The 15061-nt window shown below is 47.5% G+C and overlaps 1 protein-coding gene across 2 annotated transcripts in view; it reads right to left on the reverse strand.

Annotated features, from left to right (window-relative positions):
- Positions 1-1148: 1148 nt before the first annotated feature.
- The window catches only part of mcm5 (minichromosome maintenance complex component 5), a 28965-nt gene continuing 15052 nt past the window's right edge, over positions 1149-15061 (reverse strand). Inside the window, exons 11-17 of one of the 2 annotated variants that reach the window (XM_048521636.2) lie at positions 14374-14550; positions 13711-13823; positions 12958-13086; positions 12681-12823; positions 12230-12357; positions 2049-2216; positions 1149-1485 (exon numbers count right to left, since the gene is read on the reverse strand). In XM_048521636.2, the coding sequence (XP_048377593.1) occupies positions 1336-1485; positions 2049-2216; positions 12230-12357; positions 12681-12823; positions 12958-13086; positions 13711-13823; positions 14374-14550 (1008 nt within the window). In that variant the 3' untranslated portion in view covers positions 1149-1335. Of the gene's footprint in view, positions 1486-2048; positions 2217-9328; positions 9712-12229; positions 12358-12680; positions 12824-12957; positions 13087-13710; positions 13824-14373; positions 14551-15061 lie in introns of those variants that run through there. The other variant, XM_048521637.2, reaches the window with a different exon arrangement.

Consider the following 15061-nt stretch of genomic DNA (forward strand, 5'->3'; position numbering starts at 1 on the left):
TCGCGTGACCCTGTCCCTGTTTCCGTGTCGCGTGACCCAGTCCCTGTTTCCGTGCTGCGTGACCCAGTCCCTGTTTCCGTGCTGCGTGACCCAGTCCGTGTTTCCGTATCGCGTGACCCAGTCCCTGTTTCCGTGCCGCGTTACCCTGTCCGTGTTTCCGTGCCGCGTGACCCAGTCCGTGTTTGCGTGCCGCGTGACTCTATTTGTACGATTCTATCATTTTCAAATTAAACATACACAAAACAAAAGCTCATAATGTAGTGTGTGGCACATTAACATGGGTAGACGATTTGTTGGACAAGATCAGAGAGTTTTGATAAATGGATCATTTTCAGGTTGGCCAGCTTTAACCTGCTGTAATAATTGAATGTGTCGTCAAGGAAGTTGAGCAGAACCAAACTCAATGGGAATCAGGGGGCAATCTCTCTGTTGGCTGGAGTTATAAAGAGACTCTTGGAGTTGTTTGAGGAAGAAAGATGTTCTCTGAACAATGAGGGACTAGCAGCCATACAGTACTTAGAGGCCAGAAATACCAGTAGGCATTCTATAACTGGGTGACCAGAACTGCACACAGTACACCAGAAGAGACCTCACCAACATCCTGTGCAACCTCAACATGACGTCCCAACTCCTGTAGTCTAAGTTCTGAGCAATGAAGGCAAGTGTGCTAAATGCTTCCTTAACCACCCTGTCTACATGTGACACAACTTTCAAAGTATTATGACTCTGAATCCCTAGGTCTCTCTGGTCTACAACATTACCCAATACCCAGCTTTTCATTGTATAAGTACTGCCCTTGTTCAATTTACCAAAATCCAATACCTCACATTTATCCAAATTAAACTCTATCTGCCAATCCCCAGCCCTTTGATCAAAGCGGCTTTCCTGGATCTCAGTTTAACATCACATCTAAACAATATCATTGATTTGCTGCTAAATGTGAATGTTTGGGGAAATTGTCATGTCTGCAGTGAAATTTTGACAGATTTTGAGTTTTTTCCTTCTTGGGCCAGAGGAACTTGGTAATCCTCCAGGACTGCACTGGACCCAAAGGGGATTTCAACCAAATGATTGAGTTTATTTTTCTTTAAAGACTTTCTTTTATTGCTTAGATAAATAGAGAAGATGGAGTCTAAAAACTGTTGGAGAGGTTCGGGCAATTGGACAACCTCTAGGAATATGTCTAACCAAAGTTGGTAAAGGTGAGAGGGGAGGAGGAGGAGGGAAGATGAAGGAAGAGACAGGGAGGAGAAGATGGAGAAGAGAAGGTTAGAGGGAAGGAGGAAGAAAGGGGAAGCCAGGAGAAGGAGGAGGAGGGGATAGAGTGAACATTCGTCAGGCTTTCTCAAACTCTAACTCTGCACTGGGCACCTCTTCAATTCCCGGCTCAACCTTTTCTCTTCTTCGATGAGTAGCCTCCAGATCTTCTTCAGATCTTCCAACCCTCGGAGGTTTTTGGACAGCTCTCCCTCTTGAATGATAATTCTGCAGCAAACAAGAGCAGTATTTGATGGGAGAGATAGTAGGAACTGCAGATGCTGGAGAATCTGAGATAACAAGGTGTGGAGCTGGATGAACACAGCAGGCCAAGCAGCATCAGAGGACCAGAAAAGCTGCTTGGCTGTTTCGGGCCTAGACCCTTCTTTCTGACGTCAGCCTTCCCGCTCCTCTGATGCTGCTTGGCCTGCTGTGTCATCCAGCTCTACACCTTGTTATCTCAGTATTTGATGAGGTTCCTTTGTAATCTGGAACGATGCCACCTACCCTGTACTCTGGGCCCCACAAACACTCATCCCTTCCTTTGTGTCCATGAGTCAAGTTAGAGAGAAGACAGTTCGGACTAGACGAGGGAGGATGAGGAAATAGCCAGAGCCCCAGCTCCACCTGGAAACTTGCTCAGCTTCACTATCACAAAGCCCAGACCAGAAGAAGCACACTCAGCAGGGCATGAAGGAGGGGAGGACGAGTTACAGGGTCAAGAATTACACAGGACATAACTGGGAGCAACAACATACAACCATCTCACAAATCGGCCAATTGCGGTGCACCTTTGTTTCTCTGCAATCTGATTGGCCCACTCCAGCACATCCAGTAGATGGTTGCGATACTTTCTGAGGATCATGGCTTGGGCCAGCTCCTGTTCCAGGTGGTTGCTTAGCTGCCATCGGAGAGACAGAGTCTGATTTTGCAGGTTCTGGTGGTAACTGTACTTGGTCCTAAAACAAAGAGCAGAGACGTGGGAGTGGTGTAAGCACTTACTGTGCGACACGCGAGACTGGGTACCCATCCATCATCATCACAGGAAGTGATGCTGTGCCATGTAGGATGACTGAAATCTCACTCTCTTACAGCCTGGTGGCAAGATGAAGCCTCAGTTAAACATTGTTAACTTTTATTTACATACATAACAAAAGGTAATGTTTTAACTGTACTCACCAGACTCCTAGATTTTCATTAGCAACACAACACCGAGGAAAGATGGTAACTGGGCTCGTTTTCAAAAATCCCTAATTAATGTTCTGGGAACTTGGGTTCAAATCCCATGGCAGTGAGTGGAATTTAAATTTAGTTGATGAATCTGGAATTGATAGTGACCAGGACAACGATTACTAATTGGAATCACATGAAGGCCAGACTAGGTAAGGATGGCAGATTTCCTTCCCGAAAGGACGTTAGTGAACCAGATGTGTTTTTACAACAATGATTTTACAGTCACCATTAGGGAGAGTGGTTTTCAGCTCCAAGTTTTTTTAAAAATTGAATTTAAATTCTGTCAGTTGCCACGGTAGGATTCGAATCCATGTCCCCAAATTAGGCTGGGGCTTTGGATTTCTAGGGAATTAAATGCTGGCTGCCAGCAAAATCTAACAATATTGGACTGAGCAAAGGCAGCACTAGAAGAGGGGCAAGAGAGACAAGGCAGTACCCCATAGCCCTTACCCCCCCAAAGCCAACCCAGTTTCAAATACCTCCCTCCACCCTCCTGTCCAGAAACCTGCTCAGTCAGCAGGGCAGCAAAACGAAATGAAAAGATACTTCCAGGAGAATGCAGCAGACTCTGACCTGACTTCATGAACAAAGCTAAAAACGTCTCCAGGAATCCCAGAAACTCAGAGACTAGGAACAAGAGGTGGTCGTTTGGCCCTTCGTGAAAATCGTTAACTCATCTTTTCTCCTCAATCCTCACAGAATAAACCCACTCTGAGAATACAGGAATTGTGGGTAAGACCAGCATTCATTGCCCATACCGGGGTACCCTCGAGAAGATGGCAGTGAGCTGCTCCAGTCTATGTGTGCTGTTAAGTAGGAGGTCCCAGCAATACTGATCGAGCTGCAATGGAGGAATGGTAATTCAGGATGTCACATAGTTTTGGTGATGCTCCCATGAGGCCAAGCAGGAAAACCACAACCTTATTCAAATGGGGAAGCAGGCTCAAGGGGCCAGATGGCCAAATTCTGCTCTTGTTTCTGAGGGTCTGTTATTTAAGGTGACGGAGAGTATGACCAATCAGCTTTGTGCTAGTTATCGTCAAGATATTTGACAGCTGCACAGAAACAGGCCTTTTGGCTCAAGTGACACATATTGGTGCTAAAGCCTCATACAATCTCCCCCACTGCACTTATGAAAATACCTCCCATCCTTCATGTATGAACCTAGTTACAATTGACCCCAAGTACTTCACCTTGTCATGTGTATCACATACTGATTCACTGTTTGGGTAAGTAAGTGTCTGTTGAATCACTGATTAGATTTATTTGTGATTATGTGGATTTAATCACACGCATACACACCACCAACAAATTGTGCCGTAACTTTAACTTTAGGTCACCAAGCAGTTGGTGATTGTTTCATTGGAAAGCACCTCAGCATCTGAGAGATACAACCACTTAGTCCTGGAAGGGTGCCTTTACATCCCTCCAGTGTTTCTGTATCAATTTTGGAACACAGAATCCAGAACCGTGTGCAGTGCTCAAAGTGACATTTTTAAGTTATGCACTGATACCACATGAGATGCCAGTGCTGATTGGTTGGCAGTTGGGTAGAGCATAGATGGGTAGAGGTGTTGTCACAAAGGAGGCACCAGGGAAGAGTTAATGGCCAAGCTTTTAGTTTTTGGTCCAAAGTGGGACTCCATCAAGGGAGCGAGCAACAACACACATTACAAGCTTACCGCAGCCCCCAAAGTCCTTGTTACCTGCACACGTCCCAGACTCCCAGCGGCATCTTCAGATCAAGCTGGGCTACAGCCTCGAATTCTGCCACCCGCTCATTGACACAGTCAGTCAGGCGGGCCCAGTAAGCGGCCAGCACCCTGAAGCCCAGGCCCCTCCCCAAGAAGGCAAACAAACATTGGAAACACTTCAGTAGCAGCTTGATCGAGGGCACGGCTTTGAGCCTCTCGCAGCCGCGGACAGTCCACGTGTAAAACACTTCGTCCACTGCCACCGTCAGCCGGTCAATCTTCTGGAAGTGCTCCAGCATTGTCCTGGCCCCTTTGGGAGAAACTCACTTACTCACTGCACACAGAGCACCGGGGTGAAGGGCAGAGCTAAGGGTGAGAGCTCCCCAGAAGGGGGTGTCAGCTCATGTTGTTTACTTCCAAAAGAGGAGATTCTAGAATGGAACGATACGAACATCAGAAAGAAAACAGGGTCAGCAGTGAGAAAGCAGGCACATGTTCCAAATAACAATAAGGAAGACCCTTAGGAACGACACCCCCTGACAGAACACTGGAACAGGAGTGAACAGTGAATCACATTAGGACAGTCTCTACCAGGTGGAGGACTCCCCTCAGTTAGAAAAATTCTTTCCTGCTGTCATATGTGACTCTTGGCAGGAGGACAGAAGCAAGCTCAGTTCCGATGGCTTCAACAGTTGAATTTCTCATGTGTCAAAGAGTCCAGTCTGAGTCATACAGCACAGAAACAGACCTTTCGATCCAACTCATTCACGCTGACCAGGTTTCTGAAACTTAATGAGTCCCATTTGCCAACATTTAGCCCCTACCCCTCTGAACCTTTCTTATCCACAAACCTCTCCAAATGCCTTTTAAATGTTGGAATTGGACTCACTCTGGAAGCTCATTCCATAAATGCACCACCCTCTGTGTGATAAAGGTGCTCCTCAGGTCCCTTTTAAATCTTTCCCCTCTCACCTTCTATGCCATCTAGTTTTGGACACCCCTACCCTGGGGAAAAGACCTTGGCTTTTCACCTTATTCATGTCCCTCATGATTTTATAAACCTCTATAAGGTCACCTCTCAGCCTCCTACATTCCAAGGAATAAAGTCCCAACCTATCCAGCCTCTCCTTAAAGCTCAAAACCTCCAGTCCCAGTAACATCCTTGTAAATTGTTTCTGCGCCCTTTCACATTCAATAACATCCTTCCAATAACAGGGCAACCGAATCTGTATGCAATACCCCCAAAGTGACCTGGCCAATGTCATGCAGTGCAGCCAGAACATGAGGTCCCAACTCCTCTACTCATTGGTCAAATCAATGAAGGTAAACTTGCCAAACACTTTCCTCACTGCCCTGTCTACCTGTCACACCACTTTAAAGCAACTATGTACTTGCATCCCTTGGTGTTTCTGTTCAACAACCCACCCCAGGGCCCTGCCAGTAACTGTGTAAGTTCTGCCCTGGCTTGTCTTACTAAAATGCAACCCCTCACATTTATCTAAATTAAATTCCATCTGCCATTCTTTGATCCATTGGCACAGTTGATCACGATCCCTTCGTACTCATAGATAACTTTCTTCACTGTCCAGCATACCACCAGCTTTAGTGTCACCCGCAAACTTACTAACCATGCCTCATGTATTGTCATTCAAATAGTTTACATAAATGATAATACTGGATCCAGCACTGATCCTTGTGGCACACTGCTGGTCACAGGTCTCCAGTGTGAACCCCTCTATTATGTTAAACAAAAGGTGGAAACAGAAAAAGCCAAAATGCCCCCAACACTCTTGAGGACAGGGATGGCACCAAGTGAAACTCAAATAAATTCAAGCAAGTCAAAGAGAACAAATAAATCCTCCCTGCTCCGTCCCCATTGAACAGTCCTGGGTCAGAGACAACACACAGTTTAAAATCCAGACGAGGTTCCCCAGCTAATTTCAACCAAAGATAAAACTCCCGTCATACCAAACCCTATCAAACGCATTTGAGACGAGGACAGCAGGGGGCTAATATAAAAGCCCCTTTGGCTCTTCCAAGGAGTCCAAAATCAGAATAAAGAGGTAACGATACAGCCCTCGTCCTGGGGCACCAAACCAAAAATAAGGGCAAACTCAAAAGGCAATATGGAAACATACTCTACAGAAACAATTAACTAATCAGAACATCAATATCAGGGTTGATAATGCACTCAGCCCCTCCCCAGCACCCAGCAATGTTGAAAGGCCTCAACCGTGCTGGTGAGGACTGTGTACCGTTTCTCCAGAACACCTCAGCACGGACATAACTGCAAAAAGAGGGGCAGGCAGTCAGGAACAATGAGCTCCTCTTCAGCCCACAGCCTGGACCTGTTCATTGTCATGCAGAGCCCACCGGACAAGGTGCTTGGTCCCAACACCTCACATGTGCTTGAGTGGCAGGCTTCCAGTCAAACAGATCCCTGAGTGCCCAGAACTTGGCTGTGCTGTGGCATGGTGCCCCTCAATCTGAGCCGTCCTCCCAGCACGATTTTGGACAGGAGAGAGGTGCAATCTCAATGGGTCAATGCTGCACTCTCTCCACTGCTGCCTGGAAATGCCACAACATGACATATTGCCCTCTGGTGGCAGAGATCACCAGTGGGTGGCCCTCTACAGAGGGGCAGAGTGCTGCATGTGGTGGTCCCATGAAACCAGTGACTCAGCAAAGTTACAGGGCACCATACCACGTGCGTGGCCCAGAGGAGACAGTGTTTCACACTTCTGTCAAACATGTCTGTTTGTAGCTCCTTAGTTTATTGAAGGGGTTGCTGTTAAAATTATCATTGCTCTACAGCCCACCAACCCTCTACCAACTACCCTCTCCTAACACTAAGCCAATTCTGTATGCAATTTGCTAGCTCTCCCATGTGTTCTAATCTTATTAACCAGCCAACCATGAGGATCCTTGTCGAAGGCCTTACTAAAGTCTACGTAGACAAGATCTTCTGTTCAGCCTTCATCCATCTTTTGGTCGGTTCTTCAGGACATTCCAAAGTTTGAGACAGAACTTCTCATGCACAAAGCTATCCCCTAGTCAGCCTTTGCCTTTCCAAATGCACGTGGATCCTGTCAGAATCCCCTCCAGCAATTTACCTACCACTGACATCAGGCTCACCAGTCTGCAATCCCCTGGCTTTTCTTTGGGGCCTTCCTTAAATAATTCCACAACATTCCCCACCCTCCTACCTACTGGCACTTTACCTGTGACTGTCAATGATACAAATCTCTGCTCGGGGTCCGACAATTTCTTCCCTAGATTTCCGTGATGTTGTGCGATATACCTGATCAGGTCTCAGAGATTTATCCACCTTTGTGTTTTCAAAGACTTCCAGCACCACCTCCTCTTCTGTAATGCCAGCTCTTTTAAAGACCAATACTATTTGTTTCATTAGCTTCCATGTCTTTCTCCAAAGTAAAACCAACACAAAACATTTTAGTATCCCATCCATCACCTGCGGTTCCACACATAGGCAGCCTCATTGACCTTTCAGGGGTCCTTTTTTCTCCCTAGTTACTAGTTTTCCCTTAATATACTTGCAGAAGCTCTTTTTTTTCTACTCATCTGTGGGATGTGGGCATCGCTGGCTGGCCAGCATTTATTGCCCATCCCTAGTTGCCCCTGAAAAGGTGGCAGTGAACTAGCTTCTTGAATTGCTGCAATCCACCAGCTGTGGGTTTGACCCACTATGCTATTAGGGAGGGCATTCCAGGATTTTAACCCAGTGATGGTGAAGGAACAGCGATATATTTTCACGTCAGGATGGTGAGTAGCTTGGTGGTGGGGATCTTGAAGTGTTCCCATAAATCTGCTGCCTTTGCCTTTCTAGATGGAAGCTGTTGTGGGTTCAGAAGGTGCTGTCTGAGAATCTTTGGAATCTCCTTAACTACCAAAGTCCTCTCATGTCCCTTTTTTGCTCCCCCGATCTCCCTTCCTACTACTCCCGTACATAAAGGAAAACACTTGATCCCAGCTGTCTACACCTGACATATGCCTCCCTTTTCTTGACCAGAGCCTCCACATCTCTAATCACCTGGGGTTCCTACTCATGCCAGCCTTCCCCTTCACACTAACAGAAGCATGCTTGCCCTGAAGTCTCATTATTGTCACTTTTGAAAGCCTCCCACTTACCTGTCATCCCTTTACTTACACACAGCCTCGCCCAATCAGCCTTTGAAAGTTCCTAATAATATCAAAATTGGCCTTGTTCCAATTTAGAACTTGACATTTTCAGACCAGGCCTATTCTTCTCCAACGCTATTTATGGTCACAGGTCCTCAAGTGTCTCCCTCCATTTGCACCTGCCTTATTTCCCAAGAGGTGGTTGAATTTTGCTCCTTTTCTAGTGGGTGCATCTTCACATCGATAAATTTTCTTAAGACACAATTCATCCCCATCTGAGCCTTAACTTTAAAAACTGAGCCTGTTATATAGTGTTTAAAATCCCCTACCTACCATCACAACCCTTTTATTCTTACAGATATCCCAGATCTCCCTACATATTTGATTGACTGGGGTGGGGGTGGGGGGGGAGTTGCTATAGTGCAAGCCCATTAAAGTAACTGCCCACTTATTTCTCAGTTCCACGCATTTAGCCTCCATGGATAATACCCCAGAAATATCCTAAGTACTATCATGATGTTTTCCCTAAATCAAAAACACACTCCCCCCTTCTCTCTTATCTCCCTTCCTGTAGCATCTAAACCTCGGAACATTGAGCTGCCAGTCCTGTCTCTCCCCAAGCCATATTTCTGCAATAGCAATGACATCCCAGTCTTGTGTTCCCGTCAAAGCCCTCAGTTTATCTGCCTTACCGATCAGACCTCTTGCATTAAAATAAATTCAGTTTAATTCATCAATCTGCCCTCATTCTCTGCAATGCTCTTGCCTGCCTTATCTAATTAAGTCGCTCCCTTATAACTTCTGAACCAGCCTGAACTTATCTCTTTCCTCACTACTGTGGAGGATCCCAACCTCCCACCAGACAAGTTCCAAGCCTCCCGAATAACACTAGCAAGTCTCCCCAGCAGGACATTCAAGGCCACTGCCAACAAAGGATATGTTTTTGAAGACCAGTATGAATAAGAGTCACAATGAGTACATACACACAAGTCAGAAACAGAAACTATTCGGCAAACAACTTTATTGAGGAATTAGAAGAGTCATCAGACTCCATGTCACAAATTCCTTAGTTCTTTAAGATCCAGTGACTAGTAAAAGGATAAAAGCAATGGCTGTACTAAGGCCATTTGTCCAGCCTGTCTTCACCTGCAGCCTCCTGTTACCAATAACTAACCTGGCCTAGGACGTAGGGCAGGGACAGCAGGCACATGGGCAGAAAGGACTGGATCGCACAGACAGCACCAGGCAGCTGCACAGAGGCCCCGGCCTCCCCCTACAGTCACCATTACTTGATGCGGTAAAGGACCTTGCGCTGCATTCGATGCTGAATCTCACCTCGACGCATCATCAGCTGCAGCACCTTGTAGATGGCATGTTCTGGATATTTCTGTTAGGGGGAAAACGATGGAGAACAGAGCACATGAGGGGAGGGGTACTCATGACACAATACAGGTGGCCAATCAGCCCATCTTGCTCATACCACCCCAATCCCATCACAGCCCACCTTTTCCCCAAAGGTCCCTCTCAATCACAAATTAACACCACTGTCCCATTCTCACCATCCTCATTGAAATATTTCTCCCACGTTACCGAACTGCTGCAAGGATCTCTGCTCCGACAGCCAAGAATCCAATAAAAATTTTGTGTAGTCTTTCTCAAGAGTGAGTGAAGTTTAACTCATTCACTAGTCAGGCATTCACTAAATGCAAATTCCTCTACAAGCTTCACCCTTTATTAACTGAATGCCTCAGTTCAATCTCAACTTTCTCAGTTCCTCTAAGAAAGAATCCAAGCAGCTGGAGTCTACCCCATCGAAAAAGGACACCCATAACTACATCAGAATCTTGTACATCTTCTCCATCTCAATCCCATGCTCAAATGGAGAGCAAGCCCAGCTTCTCCAGCTGAATCCTGAAGCCAAAACCCATCCAGTTCATTCCACGTGGTTTAGGGAAGAAAATCTGCTATTTTTAACCAGCCTGGTCTATATGCGACAGCAACGTGGCTCATTCTTAACTGCCTTCTGAAGTATCCCAGTCAGAGAGACAGTTTTTTTGGGAATTCAGAACCTCATTTCTGGAACCATTCTGATCAAAAATGGGCACAATTCTCTGGCTTTCACTGAGTAATTGCTCGTGAAAGGCTCCAGGGTGATTTGAATTGAGATGGGGAGTGGGAGAAACTGGAAACTTTGGCCCGCAGAGCTTTCCAACATTGCTCAAGGTTTTATTTCCCTTTGGCCTGGTTCGGATGGAGACCAACTGATTTTTGTCTCCCATCATTCTTAAAAATGAGGTGTGCAGCATCACTGACTGGGTCAGCATTTGTTGCAAATCACTTAATTCCCCCTGAACTGAGTAGTTTGCTAGCCCATTTCAGGGGGCAGGTAGAAAGTCATAGAAATGTAATTAATCAGGATCAGGCCATTCAGCCCATCAACTCTGCTCCACCATTCAATAAGATTACGGTTGATCATGATGGCAGGATCCCCTTGATCTTTTCCTTAAAAATATTTAATGGCCCAGCCTTCACCTTTCTGAGAAGAGAATTATAAAGACTCTTGACCGTCTAACAAATCAATTCTCTCCATTTCCAGTTTTGAAGGACACCTCATTTATTAAAACTCTCTTGAGCGAAAGCATCACCTCAGTACCCACCCAGTCAAGTTCCCACAGGACCTTATGGAGTTCAAGAAGATTACACCTCATTCTTCTAAACGCCAGCGGTTATAGGCCCAGCCCTGTGTAAACTTTCGCAGTGAGACAACCCCGCTTGTGCCAGGAATCAGTGTGTGAGCTTTCTGTAAGCCACCTTAACAATATTCAAGGTAACCCTGCCTCCAGTGGGGAAAAAAAAAAGAGAGAGGCCAACAACACTGCAAGAGGAGAAACAAGTTCTCACCCCCACAGTCAAAAAACATTTGAAATTTGCTTTGGAGTTGGGAGTCACCTGTAGGCTAGACCAGGTGAGGGGTGGCAGGCTCACTTCCCCAAGGGCATGAGTGAACCAGACGGAGCTCTATGATAATCTTACCTGTCATGGTCACCATGACTTTTTTTTTGGAATATAAAGCTCGTTTCAAAGAACTGTGGATTCTGGAAATCTGGCACAAATACAGAAACAGCTGGAGAAACTCAGGGGATTCCGCTCACAGATAGTGGGAACTGCAGATGCTGGAGAATCCAAGATAACAAAGTGTGGAGCTGGATGAACACAGCAGGCCCAGCAGCGTCTCAGTAGACTCTGCTCACATCTGCGGAGAGGAAGCACAGTCAACGTTTCAGGTCCAGTGATCTTTCTTCGGAACCAGTCCCGAAACTCTTGACTCTGCTTTCTCTCCACAGACATGGCCAGACCCACAGAGTTTCTCCTGCAGTTTTTGTTTCAACTTCATAAACTAATAAACCTGGAATATGAAGCTGAAACAAAGACAGAAATAGCTGGAGAAACTCTGTGGGTCCTGCAGCATTTGTGGAGAGAAAGCAGAGTTTTGGGTCTGGTTCTGAAGAAAGATCACTGGACCCAAAACATTAGACCTGCTTTCTCTCCACAGACGCTAGCAGAATCTCCTGAGTTTCTCCAGAGGTTTGTGTTTTTGTGTCAGCTTCATATTCCAGGTTTGCGGATTGAGTTCAAGTATCCCCAGCAGACAGACAGAGTGGGATTTAAACCACAACACTACCATTAGCCCTGCTGTTTTACTACATGACTGCCAAAGGTGATGGGACCTCTACATTTTTAGTGCTTCAGCTTTTGGCATTTCATTCTACGAAGACCTGCCTGGGGCTGAGCTCCAGCCACAAATCAGCTGCCCCTTTCTGCTCGCTCAACACCAGGACCAGCAACAGTGGCGTTGGGGACAAGGAAAGAGGCCATTTGGCCCATTGCTGGAAGTATTCATTCACCTGTTTGAGGAAGTCCTGGACGATGCTGTGTTCAGAAACCTGCGAGCCAATGGCAAAGCGACGCTTCAGCTGCTTCTCAACACGAGCCAACATCTCCTGATCCTCTGCTGTGGTGAAGCCCTCAGCTCCTGGGGGAGGGGTGCAGAAAGGCAGAAACACAGGTTCAGAAGGCCCCACAGTGCAGACTCCCTCTGTCCATTATAACGCCTGTATTGGCAGAAGACTAGTGCAGTGGACCCAGCCCCTGAGATGACAGGGCAGCCCTTCCAAACCCATCTTCCTCCCTCCGCCTAAAAAAGGCTTTATTGCTCCCCTGGCTACAGCCAGCCAATCCTGCCCTCCCCTTCCCACTTAGCAAGGAGTGGCACTGGAAACCTCCTCCCAAAACCTCGCCAAGTTCTGGCACAATGCAACACGACAAGGCCAGCACACGCAATCCCCCCTCACTCACCGGCCAGACTTCCTGACAGCGCTGCGTCCAGGGTGGAGACCTGGAAAAGCCTCAGGGCTTCCTCTACGTCACGGTCTGTGGCAAACGGCTGCAGCTTCATCTTTGCCAGTGACTCGGAAATCCGGACGATGGCTTCCAGCTGCCTGCAGAGGGGAGGAGCAACCAAGACCAAGGTGGGTCAGCAAAAATGGGGGAGCAGGGCAAGGGCGGGGTGTGGGGGGACTGGCAGGAAGCGGTGTGGACCGCAACCCAGGGAGCGACAGACATGGACACTGACCTGACTGTGATCGGGATACTGCTGCTCCGATCACTCTCTCGCTCGTGTTCCCGGGCCCCACTCCGCATCAGGATGTACCGGTTTTTCAGCTTCTCCGCAGCCTCTGCCGACAGCCTGGGCCCACACTTCCTGCAGGAGATAAACCACCCCCCACCGAGGTGGCAAGGTTATAAAAACACAGAAACTCTACACCCCAAAACTAAAACCTACCAGCAGCCCTGTACCACCCCACCCCAAAATAAAACGGTAGATACTGGAGATCTGAAACATACAAATATAAACAGAACAACTTCTGTTCTGACAGAAGGTCATTGGGCTTGGAAACGTTAACTCTTTTCTCTCCACAGCTGATGCCAGACTTGACGAGTTTCTCCAGCACTTCATTTCGGTGTTCCCACCAAACCCAGTCCCAACCACCCACCCAGCAGAGCCAACAGCTTGGACTGGGGGCCACGCAGCCTCATCAACCCTTCTCCCAGCACACAACCACTACCATCCACCCACCTCCTCCCCCACCCACCCAAAAACAAAGACAAGACAACAAATTGACCGCACAATGCAACACAGTTCATCTCCCCGTCACACTGGCACACGCACAACTCCAGGCCAAAATATACTGCCCAGGGTGGCGCTCAAGCCCCAGGTCTTGCCCAACTCCCAGCCACTGTCCGAGGCATCAATTGGAATTCCAGCCCCCTCCTTTGTAAACCCGGTGACCCCCACAAGCAGCCCCGTCGCGCCTCTCTCACATACGTGCGGCAGTACGAGATATATCGTTTCAGCTTGCTGAGTTCGATCTCTCCCTCAACAGCCTGGGTCTGGGTCAGGGCACTCAAATGCACATTCATGACGTGTTTGGCCAGAGTCTGTCGCAGAAGGAAAAAGTACAAAGAATGAGTCTCTTGATAAACCAAAAGGAGCTGATGACGAAGTAACCAGCTGGTGCATAATTCATCTAGGTACCACGGAAATTTATCCTAACTATTCCCAGAATATGGTTATTTACCATCCCTAACTGCCCTTGACCCCAGTGGCTCTCAAGGTTATTTCTGAGGAAAATTAAGAATTAACCATATTGTTGCGGTTGCGGAGTCTCGTGTAGGTTACTCCAGGCAAGAACAGTAGATTCCTTCTGTACAGAGCATTCAAAAGCCCATTCGGCCCACTACAGTAATTGTTGATACTCATCATGTTCACTGTTACTGAGTCTAGCTTCAATTTCACATTCTAAGCCACCTAAATGAGGGGGGGGGTGGGGCCTCTAGAATCTAGAGATGACAGCCAGCATCCCATCCATTCCAAAACTAAAATCTCATCGATTCACCCCACAGCTTCTCCCCACATTCTTAAACAGAACCCTCAGTGATTCACATCACCACTGACCCTAACATACCCCACGTTCCTCCCATTCCTCACCATGTCTCTCTCCTCATTGTGCTCATCCTTCACGATGAAGATCATGTCGAATCGAGACAGGATGGTTGGCATGAAGTCTATGTTTTCCTCTCCTTTCGTATCGTCCCAGCGCCCAAAAACAGAGTTTGCTGCAGCCAGGACCGAGCAGCGGGAGTTCAAGGTGGTCGTGATCCCAGCCTGCGGATCAATCAGTATTCCTGTCAATCCTCCAAGTCTCAGATATTCCTGCAACACAGCCCTGGGAAACCTCACCTGGCAACCCTCTCCTCCTGTGTCCCCACCCGGCCAACTTTAACCTCAGCACCAACACCCACCCAATCTCCCAGGCCTGACACCTCAAGCAATCTAGTCCAAAACTAGGCCATCACACCAAAAAAGCTCATTCAAATCCACAATGAGACCCTCTCCCAGTAGTAGCCCCAGCTCTCAGCCCACCTTAAATCCATCAACTCAGCCTCTCAACTCTGACCTCCCTCCATCTTTCACAAGATGGTCCCAGCACCAGAGGAGGTCATTCACCCAGTCAGGATCACCAGGATGCAGTAATCCAGCTGATCTCTCAATTCCTCCCTACTCCCTGGGAAACACCATCTCCCAACCCCATGCAAAGACTCTCATCTGACACAGCGCACCATGGTACTTTCTCCCCACTTAGACCTTGGGTCACGTTCCCAAGCACGGCCCAAAC

Source organism: Stegostoma tigrinum, chromosome 38 (genome assembly GCF_030684315.1).
Source record: "Stegostoma tigrinum isolate sSteTig4 chromosome 38, sSteTig4.hap1, whole genome shotgun sequence".
In the NCBI taxonomy this organism is placed as follows: domain Eukaryota; kingdom Metazoa; phylum Chordata; class Chondrichthyes; order Orectolobiformes; family Stegostomatidae; genus Stegostoma; species Stegostoma tigrinum.